The sequence below is a fragment of the Cryptomeria japonica genome, chromosome 1, assembly GCF_030272615.1.
Source record: "Cryptomeria japonica chromosome 1, Sugi_1.0, whole genome shotgun sequence".
NCBI lineage: Eukaryota > Viridiplantae > Streptophyta > Pinopsida > Cupressales > Cupressaceae > Cryptomeria > Cryptomeria japonica.
Window position 1 is genome coordinate 647,120,274 of NC_081405.1, and position 12,524 is coordinate 647,132,797.

General features: G+C 33.1%; 1 protein-coding gene across 1 annotated transcript; it reads right to left on the reverse strand.

Moving 5' to 3' along the window:
* Positions 1-5,079: 5,079 nt before the first annotated feature.
* Positions 5,080-7,019, reverse strand: LOC131050296 (GDSL esterase/lipase At2g42990-like). The gene is made up of 4 exons (XM_059207625.1): positions 6,722-7,019; positions 6,291-6,421; positions 5,568-6,149; positions 5,080-5,479 (listed from the first exon to the last, which is right to left on the reverse strand). The coding sequence occupies exons 1-3, from the start codon at positions 6,735-6,737 to the stop codon at positions 5,856-5,858; spliced, it is 441 nt and encodes a 146-aa protein (XP_059063608.1). The 5' UTR covers positions 6,738-7,019; the 3' UTR covers positions 5,080-5,479; positions 5,568-5,855.
* Between the last annotated feature and the right edge of the window lie 5,505 nt (positions 7,020-12,524).

Consider the following 12,524-nt stretch of genomic DNA (forward strand, 5'->3'; position numbering starts at 1 on the left):
ATGAGATCACATGCTTTGTCAATGCTTCCATATTTTGGATACATGTCTACCAAGGCAGCTGCAACTACAACATGTGACAATATTTCTCTATCCTTTATACTTTGATGGATGTCCATACCCTGTTTAAAACTTCAACTTTGGCACATGCAAGAAGGATGCTGGCAATACATCTAACAAGTAGTTTAGTTGAAATCATATTTATTGTTTGATACGTTTTATATTATGGGTTGTATTTTATTTTTCTTTGTTTTCATTTTCATTCATTGGGTATAATGCACGTGGACCCACATCATAATTTTGATTTATCAAACTTGAGGGTGTGGTTGTTGTATGTATATTTATCATCAAGTCATAAATTTCAAGACTATTTACATCAAACCACTAGTTTAGTTAACATCATATTTATTGTTGGAATTTGCTTTATTTTATGGGTTATGTTTTATCTCTTATGTTGCTATTCTCATTCGTTGGTTAGATGTGATGGAGGTAGACCTTCGCTGGTTAGATGTGATGGAGTAGACCAACAACATAATGTTTTTCCTCACGAATCTTGTAATTTTTCTTTTTGTATGAATATTAATGGTTACAAGAAATAATATGATAAAAAAAATATATAGATTTTGTGAATTGCCTACCCATCACAAACTCTTATCATCAAGTTATCAATTTCAAGGCTATTTACATCAAACCACTAGTCTAGTTAACATCATATTTTTTGTTGGAATGTCTTTATCATTTATGTTCCTATTCTCATTGGTTGGCTAGATACGATGGAGGTGGACCAACATCATTAATTTTTTACTCATGAAACTTATAAGTTTTCTTTTTGTATGCATATTAATGGTTATAGGAAATAATACGGTTTTAAAAAAAAAGGATAAATGTAGAGTTTTTGAAGTGTCTAGCCATCAAAAACTCTTATCATCAAGTTGTCAATTTCAAGACAATTTACATCAAACCGCTAGTTTAGTTAAAATATCATATTTTTTGTTGGAATGTGCTTTATTTTATGGGTTATCTATTATCCCTTTTATTCCTATTCTCATTGGTTGGTTAGATATGACGGAGGTGGACCAACAACATAAATTTTTTACTCATCAAAATTTTAAGCTTTCTTTTTGTGTGAATATTAATGGTTACAAGAAATAATATGATTTTAAAAAAAGGATAAAAATGTAGGGTTTTTGAATTGTCTACCCATCACAAACTCTTATCATCAAGTCATCATTTTCAAGACTATTTACATCAAACCACTAGTTAGTTAACATCATATTTATTATTGGAATGTGTTTTATTTTATGGGTTATAATTTATCTTGTCTATTCCTATTCTCCTTGGTTGGTTAGATATGATGGAGGTGGACCAATATCATAATTTTTTTACTCATCAAGCTTGTAGGTTTGGTTGTTGCATATGCATATTAATGGTTACAAGACATAATATGATTTGAAAAAAGGATAAATGTAAGGTTTTTGAATTGTGCATACATTAGAGACTCGTCATACATTAGAGACTCTTTATAAATAGGTCATGATTAAAAGAAAAAATGATAAATATAGGGTTAATGGTAGAAATTAATAGCTATCATTGAACCCTAGGTCTTATTGTCTTTCCTTGTGCATCTTTGCAAGTTAGGGGTGTGGGGATGTTTTAGTTTTTTACTTCTAGCACAACTTATAAGGTACCTTTGACTAATAATACTCCAAGTGCATTTTAAAAATTCTTGGGGTTAGGACTACAATATTGATAAATTTATGAGTACCTTTAGTTAATTTAGGGTTAGAAATGCTTTTCTTAAATAGAACATTCTAAGTATTGATATTAGGCATCAAAAGTTTGGGATCCCTAATACTTTTAATACTATGATAGTGAATATTGAAAAAAAATTATTAAAACTTTTTTTACTCACTATATAATTTTTTAGTCAAATCTCTTTCATTGCATAACTATTTACATAATTAATGAATATTAAATAGATTACTCATATATTTTGGTGATGATAGAGTTAATTATTATTGAATTATCTAGTGGCATCATGTGTTCTTGAAAGTACACATGCAAGGAGAGCAATGACCATAGAAATAACTGAAGCATGATTATAAAGGATATCACTTTTCTTCAAAGATTTTATCCCCTTGGGAAGACATTGAAGGCACTAACTTGGGGTGCGCAAAAGTTTAGGAGTTACTATATTGAGTAGATATAGAAGAGGACATAATTTTCAGTGGCCAATGTATGGAAATATCAAGACTAGTTTGGGTTAAACAACTTTTCCAATATCTCTCTAGTCTCCTAAATTTGTCCTAGCTTGTGATAGAGGATTTGAGAAAATCTAGAGAAATATTTTGGTCCTAGTAAGAAAAACTATTTAGGATATCAATTTAGATATAATAGAGAAAGTATTTGGGTTGCCCACCTATGTACAATATGACAACATAAACACACATGAGAAACTTAAGTATAATGAAGAAAAAACAATGATTGTTAGCAACGTCATTATGACAACCTACTATTACAAAGAGAGAAATCAATAGAAAAAATAATAAAATACTCCACCAAAGTCACAAGGGCTTCACTTAGTGAGCCTAGGTTATAGAACGTGCATTCATAGAAGACTAAAGAATCCCCCTATTTTCAAAAAATATTGCCCTAAATTCCTTTTTTGTCACCCCCTCCCAATACATGGCCCAAATTAAAAGCCCCCCTATTTTCACCAAATATTGTATTTTGTCATAGCCGGAATTAAAACCCCCCTATTTTCACCAATAAGCAATATATCGCACCCTCATTTTTGGGATATTAAACCCCCCAATATTATTGCACGTGATATAATATTTCTAGCCAGTGAAGCCCCCATGACCAAATTGAGCTCCAAGAAGATGTGAAGGATGCCACCATTCTCTCGAGTAGAGTCTTTTGATTGAACATTGCCAGGGATTTATACCTATGGATATCTGCTACTTCATCTTCAATATCAAGAATTCAAATAATAAATATTCATCAACTTTTAACAACCTAACACCCTACATAAACAAATATTTGATGTTTTAAAGTTAACCTCATTCCAAATGGCATCATGTGTGGTGCACCTTTTAGATTTCAAGGAGAAATTTATAATGATAAACACAGTCAAAATACTAACACTAGTTGAAATAATAGTATATGTTTGTTACACCCAGTTAGAACTAAACGAAATATATAAGCATTACAAAATGCTAAATGAAAAATTTGTTTATGTAATCATTAAATGTTTGGAGAATGGTTATGCAAAGAGGTTTTCCTTAGAGGTAACCCAAGTGACACTGACAAGAAACTCTTCCTCTAAACCAAATCTTTCTCCTCATTTAGAAAGACTCTCCTTGTGATGAGAGATTCTGCTCTTTTTGCATCTTTCAAAATATTAGATTGAGCATCTTCATCTCATGTGAAATTTGTGCATTGCCTTTAGGCCTTTTATTTGTTCTTCCAAGTGATGTCATGGAAAGTCAAATGATTGATGTCCTTCTTCTCCATATTGAAAATAGGTTCCACAAGGCCTCCTCTTCTAGGCCCTCTCCTAGACCTTCCTCTTCCTCTTTGGTCAACATTATTTTGTCCATAAGGGTGGTAGGCATTATCTCCTTTTTTCTTTCAACTAATACCAACATCATTATTCTTCTTTTGGACTTCATTTCTTCCTCCTATGGTCTCCTACCATTATGTTCATAGAGATTTCTTCCTCTATATACTTTAATTCAAATCTTCTATTTGGCTTCTCTTCTACCTCCAAAAGAAAATGATAAGAATACTCAATAGTGGTCTTCCTAAACAAACATGGCCCCTCTTGAATACTTGGCTTCAACACATTTATATAATAGGATACTTCTCCTTATTGGCCTCAAAATGACATGTTCTAATCAATACCTTGTAGAGTTATTCTATGTAATCTTTGATAGACTTGCCCACCTGCTTCAAACTTTGCATCTTCTTGAAAAACTCTAACTCATAATCAACATGAACGAACTATATCTTCAAATTTTTCAACATTTGATCTCATCTTGTTATCTTCTCTTTTCCTCTTTTATTTATTTCTATTTGCACTTCCTTTTACCGAGTACTGGCATAACATTTGAGCTTGGTATTTGCAAATTTAACCTTCTTAAGATCTTCCACTTCTTCATAGTCAAATTTTTGCTCCATATCGTTGATCCAATCATTCAAAACTTCTAGGTTAAGGCTTCCAAAAAATGTGGAAACTTCAATCTTTGGCCTTTTTCCAATCTTGGAGATGGTCTTCACCAATTTGACTTTCTCAAGATCTCCTATTGAATCTTGATCTTCTTCAAATTGTCCTTCTTTAGGTTCTTCACTTTCATCTCTTCATTTAATTATACAAGTAACTAATCATTTTCTACTAAAATCGATAAATTTGTACCAATAATAAACACTTCCAAGTTTAAAATAAAAGAAACTCAATCTTTGGAGCTTCCTTTTCCTTAAAAACCTTGTGGAAAACCCTAGAAGCTCAATATTTATGCATTTTTATTTTCTTTTTCCTTTTGTAAGTTTGAAATTCAAATATTATTGAGGTATTGTACTTTAATTAATGAGGATAATGATATGTTCCTTGATTACACTATCTAGATCAATGTTCAAATCTTCTAAAGTTGTAATTGGGTTAGGTTTGACTCTTGGGTCACTCTATTGGATTAAATCCCTCCATTTGTAGTAATTATCCAAAGGATGGCTTCTAATTTAGATGTATACTCCTTCAATAATGTTGTAATCTACTATTAGAAAGAGAGATATGATGTCTATATAATGTAGTTGTTTGTAAGAAAAAAATAAATCTAAACGAACTATATAGATTAGTAATTGTAATAATCACCCTTAATTTGTACTACTATTATTTATATACAAATAAAGTTTTAATTATTATGCACACAACACATCATTTGTCTTAACAAATTGTATACTTCATGAAAAATTAATCAATTTATTCTATTTTCTTATTGACATTTGTCCACTTTAAATTAACGTACCAAATATTTTTATTATAAAATTTTACTATAATTTAATAATGTCGGCTTAATAACCTTGCCAGACAATGATAGAAACATCATGCTATTACTTATTCATGATATATCTCTAACACTAGAATTATTCCTCAAAATTCATTCAAAATGTCTTTACCTACCTATACTTTCCATGAGATCAGAAGCTCTATAATTTTTAGACATGACAGTCTGATTACATTGTAATCATGATGTGTCAAGAAAGAAAGACTAAATTCCATGGAGAATCTTCGCTTTGCAAATAAATGAACAAGTTCAAAGAACTTGGGGAATATCTCTCGTTAAAAATGTATTGGAAATGAATTGATATGCCTTCTGAGTAAGGTGGACGGAATCAAAGAATAGATATTTGGAAGCATCAGGGCATGTAAAGGGACTCAATTCATTGCCCGTCCCACAGCAACCCCTTGCAATCACCTCAAAACCTGGCATGTAACATAGCATTGTAAGATTAGAAAAAATTCTACTTATGGACTAATATAGTAAAACATCTAGTCATGAGAATTCAAATACCATATTTGCTAGGATTTGCAATGAACTCGGAAATCAGATTGTTATAATCCAGAGAAACAATTTGAAGCCTAGGAAAAGTAGATTTGAGTCCATCAATCATGGCATTTAATCCCGAATTGACTCCAGATGCAGCCTGGTTTATCTCTTCATCACATGCTCCCCTATTCAAAAGGCTTCTAAGTGTTCTCCCTATTTGTAATCATCCCAATGGTGGAACATTAATCAAAGCAAATCTAGTGGCACCCAGGTTGTATAATTCCTGCAAAATTCAGACCCACAAATTAGAATTCAAGTGCAATTATGATTGGAAACCACTATATACAAAGAGTAGAGACAAGTTATGACCATGCCTTGATTTGAAACCACTATATTCAAGAGAAAATTTGTATACTCTTGAACAGTGAACTGAAGTGGACGAGTTGGGAGCGTGAAGTAGTTGACAATGAAGTCATTGGTCCATATTGTAATGAAAAATATTGCATTTCTGATTATGGTGGTGGCCTCTTCTTCTCCCACTAATCCTTCTATTCTGTTTCTATACTCTTTAAAATACTCAATTTGTTTCCAAACTGGTATCACATTCTGCATTCATATATACAAATCCAGCTTATAAGAATGTAGTAGGAAAAAGCTGACAAGATAGACACATTAGCTGCACATCCGCTGTTCTACAAATGTATTAAGATTCTGTGAAACATTATAATATGTAATGTAGATTCCTACATTTATTTGGGCGGTGAGATTGTCTAAGCCTGTGCCAGAAGATCCAAAACAGACACCAGTTAACAAGTCTTGGGCGTTGAGGTTTGGGTCCAAATATGGGGGCAACAGTTCTTTGATTCCAAGTCCTTCATCTGTAATGAAATGTTAGAACTATAAATCTCATGAAATCTGAAAATGGGTGAAGAAAACATCAAACCAACATAAATAAACAGCAATCTTCCAACTGATAATATCAAATTCACTCAACAAACAACAATCATTCTTTCGTTGCTAAGGTGAAATTTTGAACTCCTGCAAGACCTAATTGTTTCTATTATCAGAAGCAATAGATAATTCACATTTATGAGCTAAGACTGACATCAAATTCTACCGTGTAATAAGGTCTTTCAAATTTATTGTCAAGCTTGAAGAAAAACATGCATATAAGTTACCAAAGTAGTCAGACATGAGCTTTCCATTGGAGAACCTTCCTGTGGGAATGCGATCTTCGAAATCTCTTCCATATGGAGGGAAGTCACTAGCAACTGTCGTAATTATGAAATCATTATTCCGTGTGTCTCCATAAGAGTCCCCAAACGTAAAAATAGCAGGCACTTTCTGTCCTACAACAAACAAAATGTAATCACATTTCTGTGCTATTGTGATGATCAAACTTAAAAATACAGAGAGCACAACCAGAGATTCTGCCTTTGATTTAATGACTACTTTATGTGCAATCTTTGAATTGTAGTATAAAATTTAAGTCGACCCTTTTTTGAGGTAAACTACCAACAATGGAAGGCATGAAAGATAAGCTTTCACGAGGCTTCCTTCTGTATAGTTTGTCATTCACCTAACTTGAGGCAAATTAATGGTGGAGTCGATGTCAAATTTAAGTGAATGAGTTATGAATCTGTGTGAAGGCTATGGGTGAACTATTATATGTTGGGTTCTAGTTTGACAAGAAATTATAGCACCGTTGTTTTACATTTAATGAATAAGTTTGTATTCTGACAGGCTCATTCACAACATTTTGTATTCTGACAGACTCATTCACAACTTTTCAATTAATCATAATGAAAATTCAAAATTTAATAATTATGTTGACAGATATATTTAAAATATATATATTAATTTGAAAATTTTATGAAACTATATTTTATTGAAGATTGATTTGAGAATTTGGGTTGGAAGGGTGCCCATTAATTGATTGTAGAGGAGCCAAATAATACATTTTGACACTAAGGTTGAGAAGTGATAAGGTGCACATGTTGAAGAATGTAATATTGCATTAGTGGATGAAGAGGAGGATGATGAATTCTAGGTGAGAGTTTAAGTAGGTTAAGCATACAAAGAAATCAATGGAAACCTTCAATCCTTCCTTAAAATGATTCATGACATGGTAGAACTTAATGGATAGGTATAGGTCACTAGATTTCCATTGTGTATTTGCTTTGTCATGAACTAATGATATGTTGTGATTCTTTAGAAAACACTCTCTTTTGATAAACATGCTTCTCTGATTGAGGACATGTAGGTGAGAATGATGGCCTTAGATAAATATGACTTCGATTTTTTGAATGGAAGAAAGACTACATATATCCAATGTCACTCTTGTTTATGTTGTCACAGTGTGTTTTGTATTTTCTTTTATGACCTTGTGTACCAACAATCCTTAAATTGACAATCAACTAAATCATTTTACATTGACAATCAACTAAACTGTTTTAAATTGACAATCAATTAGACCGTTTTGACAACATTGAAGGCCTCAATTGTTTCGTTTTCATGGTGGAGTGGGTGACAAATTTAAGTGAGCAAGGAGGAGAAACATTATCAAAATGTCGGATCAAATATATTTATATATTTAGTATTTAGGAAAAAATAGCCTATTACTTCCAGAAACGTGGCTTTAAATATTTTCGCTGATTTTTTCTCGACTGTCCTCCCTCACATGGAAAGACACAGGAGTCCTTAAAATTGTATTAAAGATTAGGGTTCACGTTTGGTCCTTCAATGTCGCATTTAAAAATTTCAACAATCCAAAGATTGGTATGGTCATAATTCCTTTTCCCATCATTTTATAGATTCGTTTAATTTAATATAACTTTTTGATTATGGAAAATCAAATTAAAATTAATGTTTTTTTGAAATAGTTTAATATTTGACTTATTTATTGAGAAAGAAAATAAATATTTAAAAATCAAACATCAAATTAAAAGAAAAATACAATTAAAAGCAAAGCAACTTAAGTTATGACTCAAATTAAGACATGAACAATTCTTATAAAATGAAAGTGAATAGTATTTCTTAACGTGTGCAAATGAATCAAAGGTAGGGTAGGGGAGAGTGAGAGGCGGAAGGGGTGAGGGGGCACTAAGGTGATAGGATTGGGAGAAATCATAATAAAATGATAATGGTTATATGAAAGCATAAGCATAGTATTTGAAATTTAGAAAATTAAAAACTTAGAGATACATACCTAAAATACATTACTTTCTACAACCAATGTATATATGAGAATAGAAGATGAAAGATGCCCCCAATATTTTGGCCCCAATAGATGTAATCATGAATGGATATAGCCTACAAAAACAAGTAATAAACTTGTGCCCCAGCTAAAAAGTTATAGTAGAAAAGTACATGTAACATGTAATAAGAGAGAGAAGTTAATATATTGACCACCAAGGGCATCACCATTAATCAAAGCTATCTCAATATTCTCAAAAGATATGCCACTATAATCCATGGCCCCTAAGGGACTATATGCTAAAATACCATATCACTTGTGTGCTTCTTTTCTTATTGATTTTTAGTTGGTTTGATATCTACATGTGTAGCCTAAACATATGGTATGCTAGGTTTATGAAAATTGATATAATAGACTATTAAAATGAACAGATTGTTGTAAATACGTGTTTGTGTTGTCATTGGTGTCAAATTTGTTGTCATTGATGATAACTTGGTCTAGGAAGTTGATTAGTTCCGTTCCAAAGAAATGTAGTATCAAAGGATTGGTTATGAGTTCATGTGGATGCCTAGAGATTGATTGTGGTTTCTTTAGATGGTAAATCCAGTTGTCTTATGAATTTCTAAAGACTTTGGAGGTGAATTCTAGTTTGCAATTGAAGTTGGTTAAATGTGACTATCTTGATGAACAATCTGTCAGACCAGGTATAGTTTAATGGTCTACATTGTGGCACATTGCTTCACTATTTTTTGTGGTTGTAGAATGATGTCATTAGATGATTTTTTTTATATATTTTCATCTACTATTAAATTTGTGTTGGTCTGAGTATCAACTTGTACAGTGACAATGTGATAGTTTGGAGGATTGTGTTGCATTCATTTGCCTTCAATTGTTCTAGTGGTGTGGCTTAATGATTTAACTATGTTAGTGATGTAGAAGACACAAAGGTGGATGGGAAATCAGACCAAACACATTTCAACATGAACAAGTAACTTAGACTTGCAATGGAATTTCATGACCAACTTCTTATGCATCATGGGAATATGACAACTATGCCACACGGTCAATATGAGGATCCACCAACACACACAAGGAACTCACTATTTATAGAGAATTCTGAGCATCAAATATCATCGAACACCTTGTCCTCACACTTGGCATTGATTAGAAACCATCAACAAGAGTACTTCCTTCGCTTCTAGGCCTACTAGGCCTCCTTGATTGATTTCTTTGGCTTTAACTTCCCAACCCTTGACCATGGCCACAAACCAATTTTTTTTAAGATAACTTTTTCAAAGCTACACAACATATGTAAAAAATCCTATAGGTTACTTTGAGACATTAGGGTCAAATTTGGATTGTTACAGGTTTGAGGGATAACAATTAGCCTTATTTTACAAAGCAAGGGCTTGGAATTCCTCTTCAATTACTTAGGAAACATAACTAAGGGATGGTAATAAACTCCAAATCACCCTTTATAATGGTTTTGGGAACCCAAACCACTCATATCAATTAATCCACTTTACAACCTTAAACCGGATCACGTAAACATTAAATACCGATAGAAATAGATACCGGTAAACAATGCAACCGTACCACACAACACCATGATTTGTACGTGGAAAGCCCAGTAAGGGGAAAAACCACGGTGGGAAGCCTACCCACAGTCAGATGATACTTCTACAACAAGTATGCGATACAATGAGGCGCCTGCACATGTAGGAAGACACACTGCCTAGAGCGCAGTGCTCATTACAAAAAAGTCTCACTGACTACAGAGAGGTTAAAACCACCTCAAGGTAATTGGACAAAAATCCAGTAGAGTAAACTACCAGAGATAGCATCAACCATGCCTGATTACAGTCCTGGTTAAGCTCAAAACTAGAGACCTTTGACCTCTTACATAAACCCAATTCGATCTTCAATGCTCAACCTAATCCTCTGCCTGAATGATATTACAATATTTGCACATTACATTCCCATGTCTTGTCTGTTACCATGCCATGATCTACAATGAGCTCTTACATCAATTTATACAAACCCTAAGGCCTAAACCAATTAGGTCAGCCAGCTAAGAGATATTACAATAAGATCATTACATATATCCATATTACAATGATATGCCATGTTGGCTTTAGACCAAAACAATATTAACCAATCCATAAATTATCCTAGTAATGTGTAGAGAACACGTTAACATGATATCAGTCCATAACCTAGATAGGCACCAGACCTATTCATGGTCCACCACGCCAAAGTGATGTCTCCAGTTGTTGAAGCACGATCAAATATCATCTTCTACATCCTAGAAACTGCACCAACACCACTTATGCATCTTGTCAAAGATTCTCAATAAAAGCTCTATAGGTAAAACCTTAAACCTATGCTGGTAAAGGTTTACTAGAGTGTATGATATCATCCGATCACCAAGTCAATACCAAATGACCAAGGCATGCTCCAGAAGCATGTAACACATAGAACCAAACATATTCCATTGATCCAAACATGTCGGAAGTGTCCAACAAATAGTCTCTTCTATCGGTAACACTAGATCTTCTATTGATAACCAAAACCTGTCTGGCAGTAACCAAAACCTATATGTTGGTAACCAACCATAATAGCTAGTGTTGACATCAATGACAAAACATCAATGCAACACATAATCAATCCTTCCATATTGCCAACAATCTCCCCCTTTGGCATTGATGGCAACACTAGATGTGAAAAACATCTAAGCACCAAGAAATGCCAAACAAGTCTCCCCCAATGGAAGAGAACCAACAAACTCCCCCTTTGACTGATATCTCTGTATAGCTCTGAAAAACAACTCCTTAAGTTTTCTTTTTCACATCAATATCTCTCCCCCTTTGACATCAATGCCAGAGATATGGCATAGATATCAAAATTATGTGAATCTCAAAGTTGACTACTCCCCCTAAGTAGTAGCACCACTCATTAGTACTGAAATGAATAGTATCTCTGATAATGCATGTCAGACTAATGCCAAACTTAATCAATCAAGTCTCTGTCAGAGGGACAGAAACCCCTAACCTGTCTCTCAAGTATTTAAATGATTCTTTAGACATCAGTTTAGTGAATATATCTACAATCTACTCTTAAGTGTTCACATAAACCAATTTGACTTCCTTTTCTTCTACCTTGTCCTTCAGAAAGTTATACTTTATTGATATGAGCTTAGTCTTAGAGTAAAATACTAGATTCTTAGACATGTCAATAGCTGAAGAGTTATTATAGTAGATAACTACCGGTTCACTACAATTTACCCTGATATCCTTCAACATTTTCTTCATCCATAGAACTTGTGTACAATTAGTTGCTGCTCTAACATATTCAACTTCTATAGTAGATAAAGAAATGCATGACTAATTTTTGCTGATCCATGAAACCAGTTTCTTTCCATGAAAGAAAGCTCCACCATAAGTGCTCATCTGGTCATCAGTATCTCCTGTCCAATCTAAATCTGTGTATGCACATGAAGTGAAGTTATCATCTCTAGAATACCATAAGCCATATTCAGTTGTGCCTTGTAGATACTGAAATATCCTCTTTACTACACATTCATGATTTTATTTAGGATTACTTTGATATCTTGAAACAATACTCACTGCATTTATAATATCTGATCTAGTCTAAGTTAGATATAACAAGCCACCAATCATAGACTTATACCTTGTTAAATTTACCGGTGCAGATGTATCTTTGATAGATAATTTCTCACTTGTCACCATAGGAGTACTTACCGGTTTGGAATTATCCATACCAAA

Bases quoted from the DNA above. Each gene is read 5' to 3' on its own strand.
- LOC131050296 (XM_059207625.1), bottom strand. The intron at 6,150-6,290 runs GTAGGAATCTAC...ATATGAATGCAG, and splicing joins ATCTCACCGCCCAAATAAAT to AATGTGATACCAGTTTGGAA.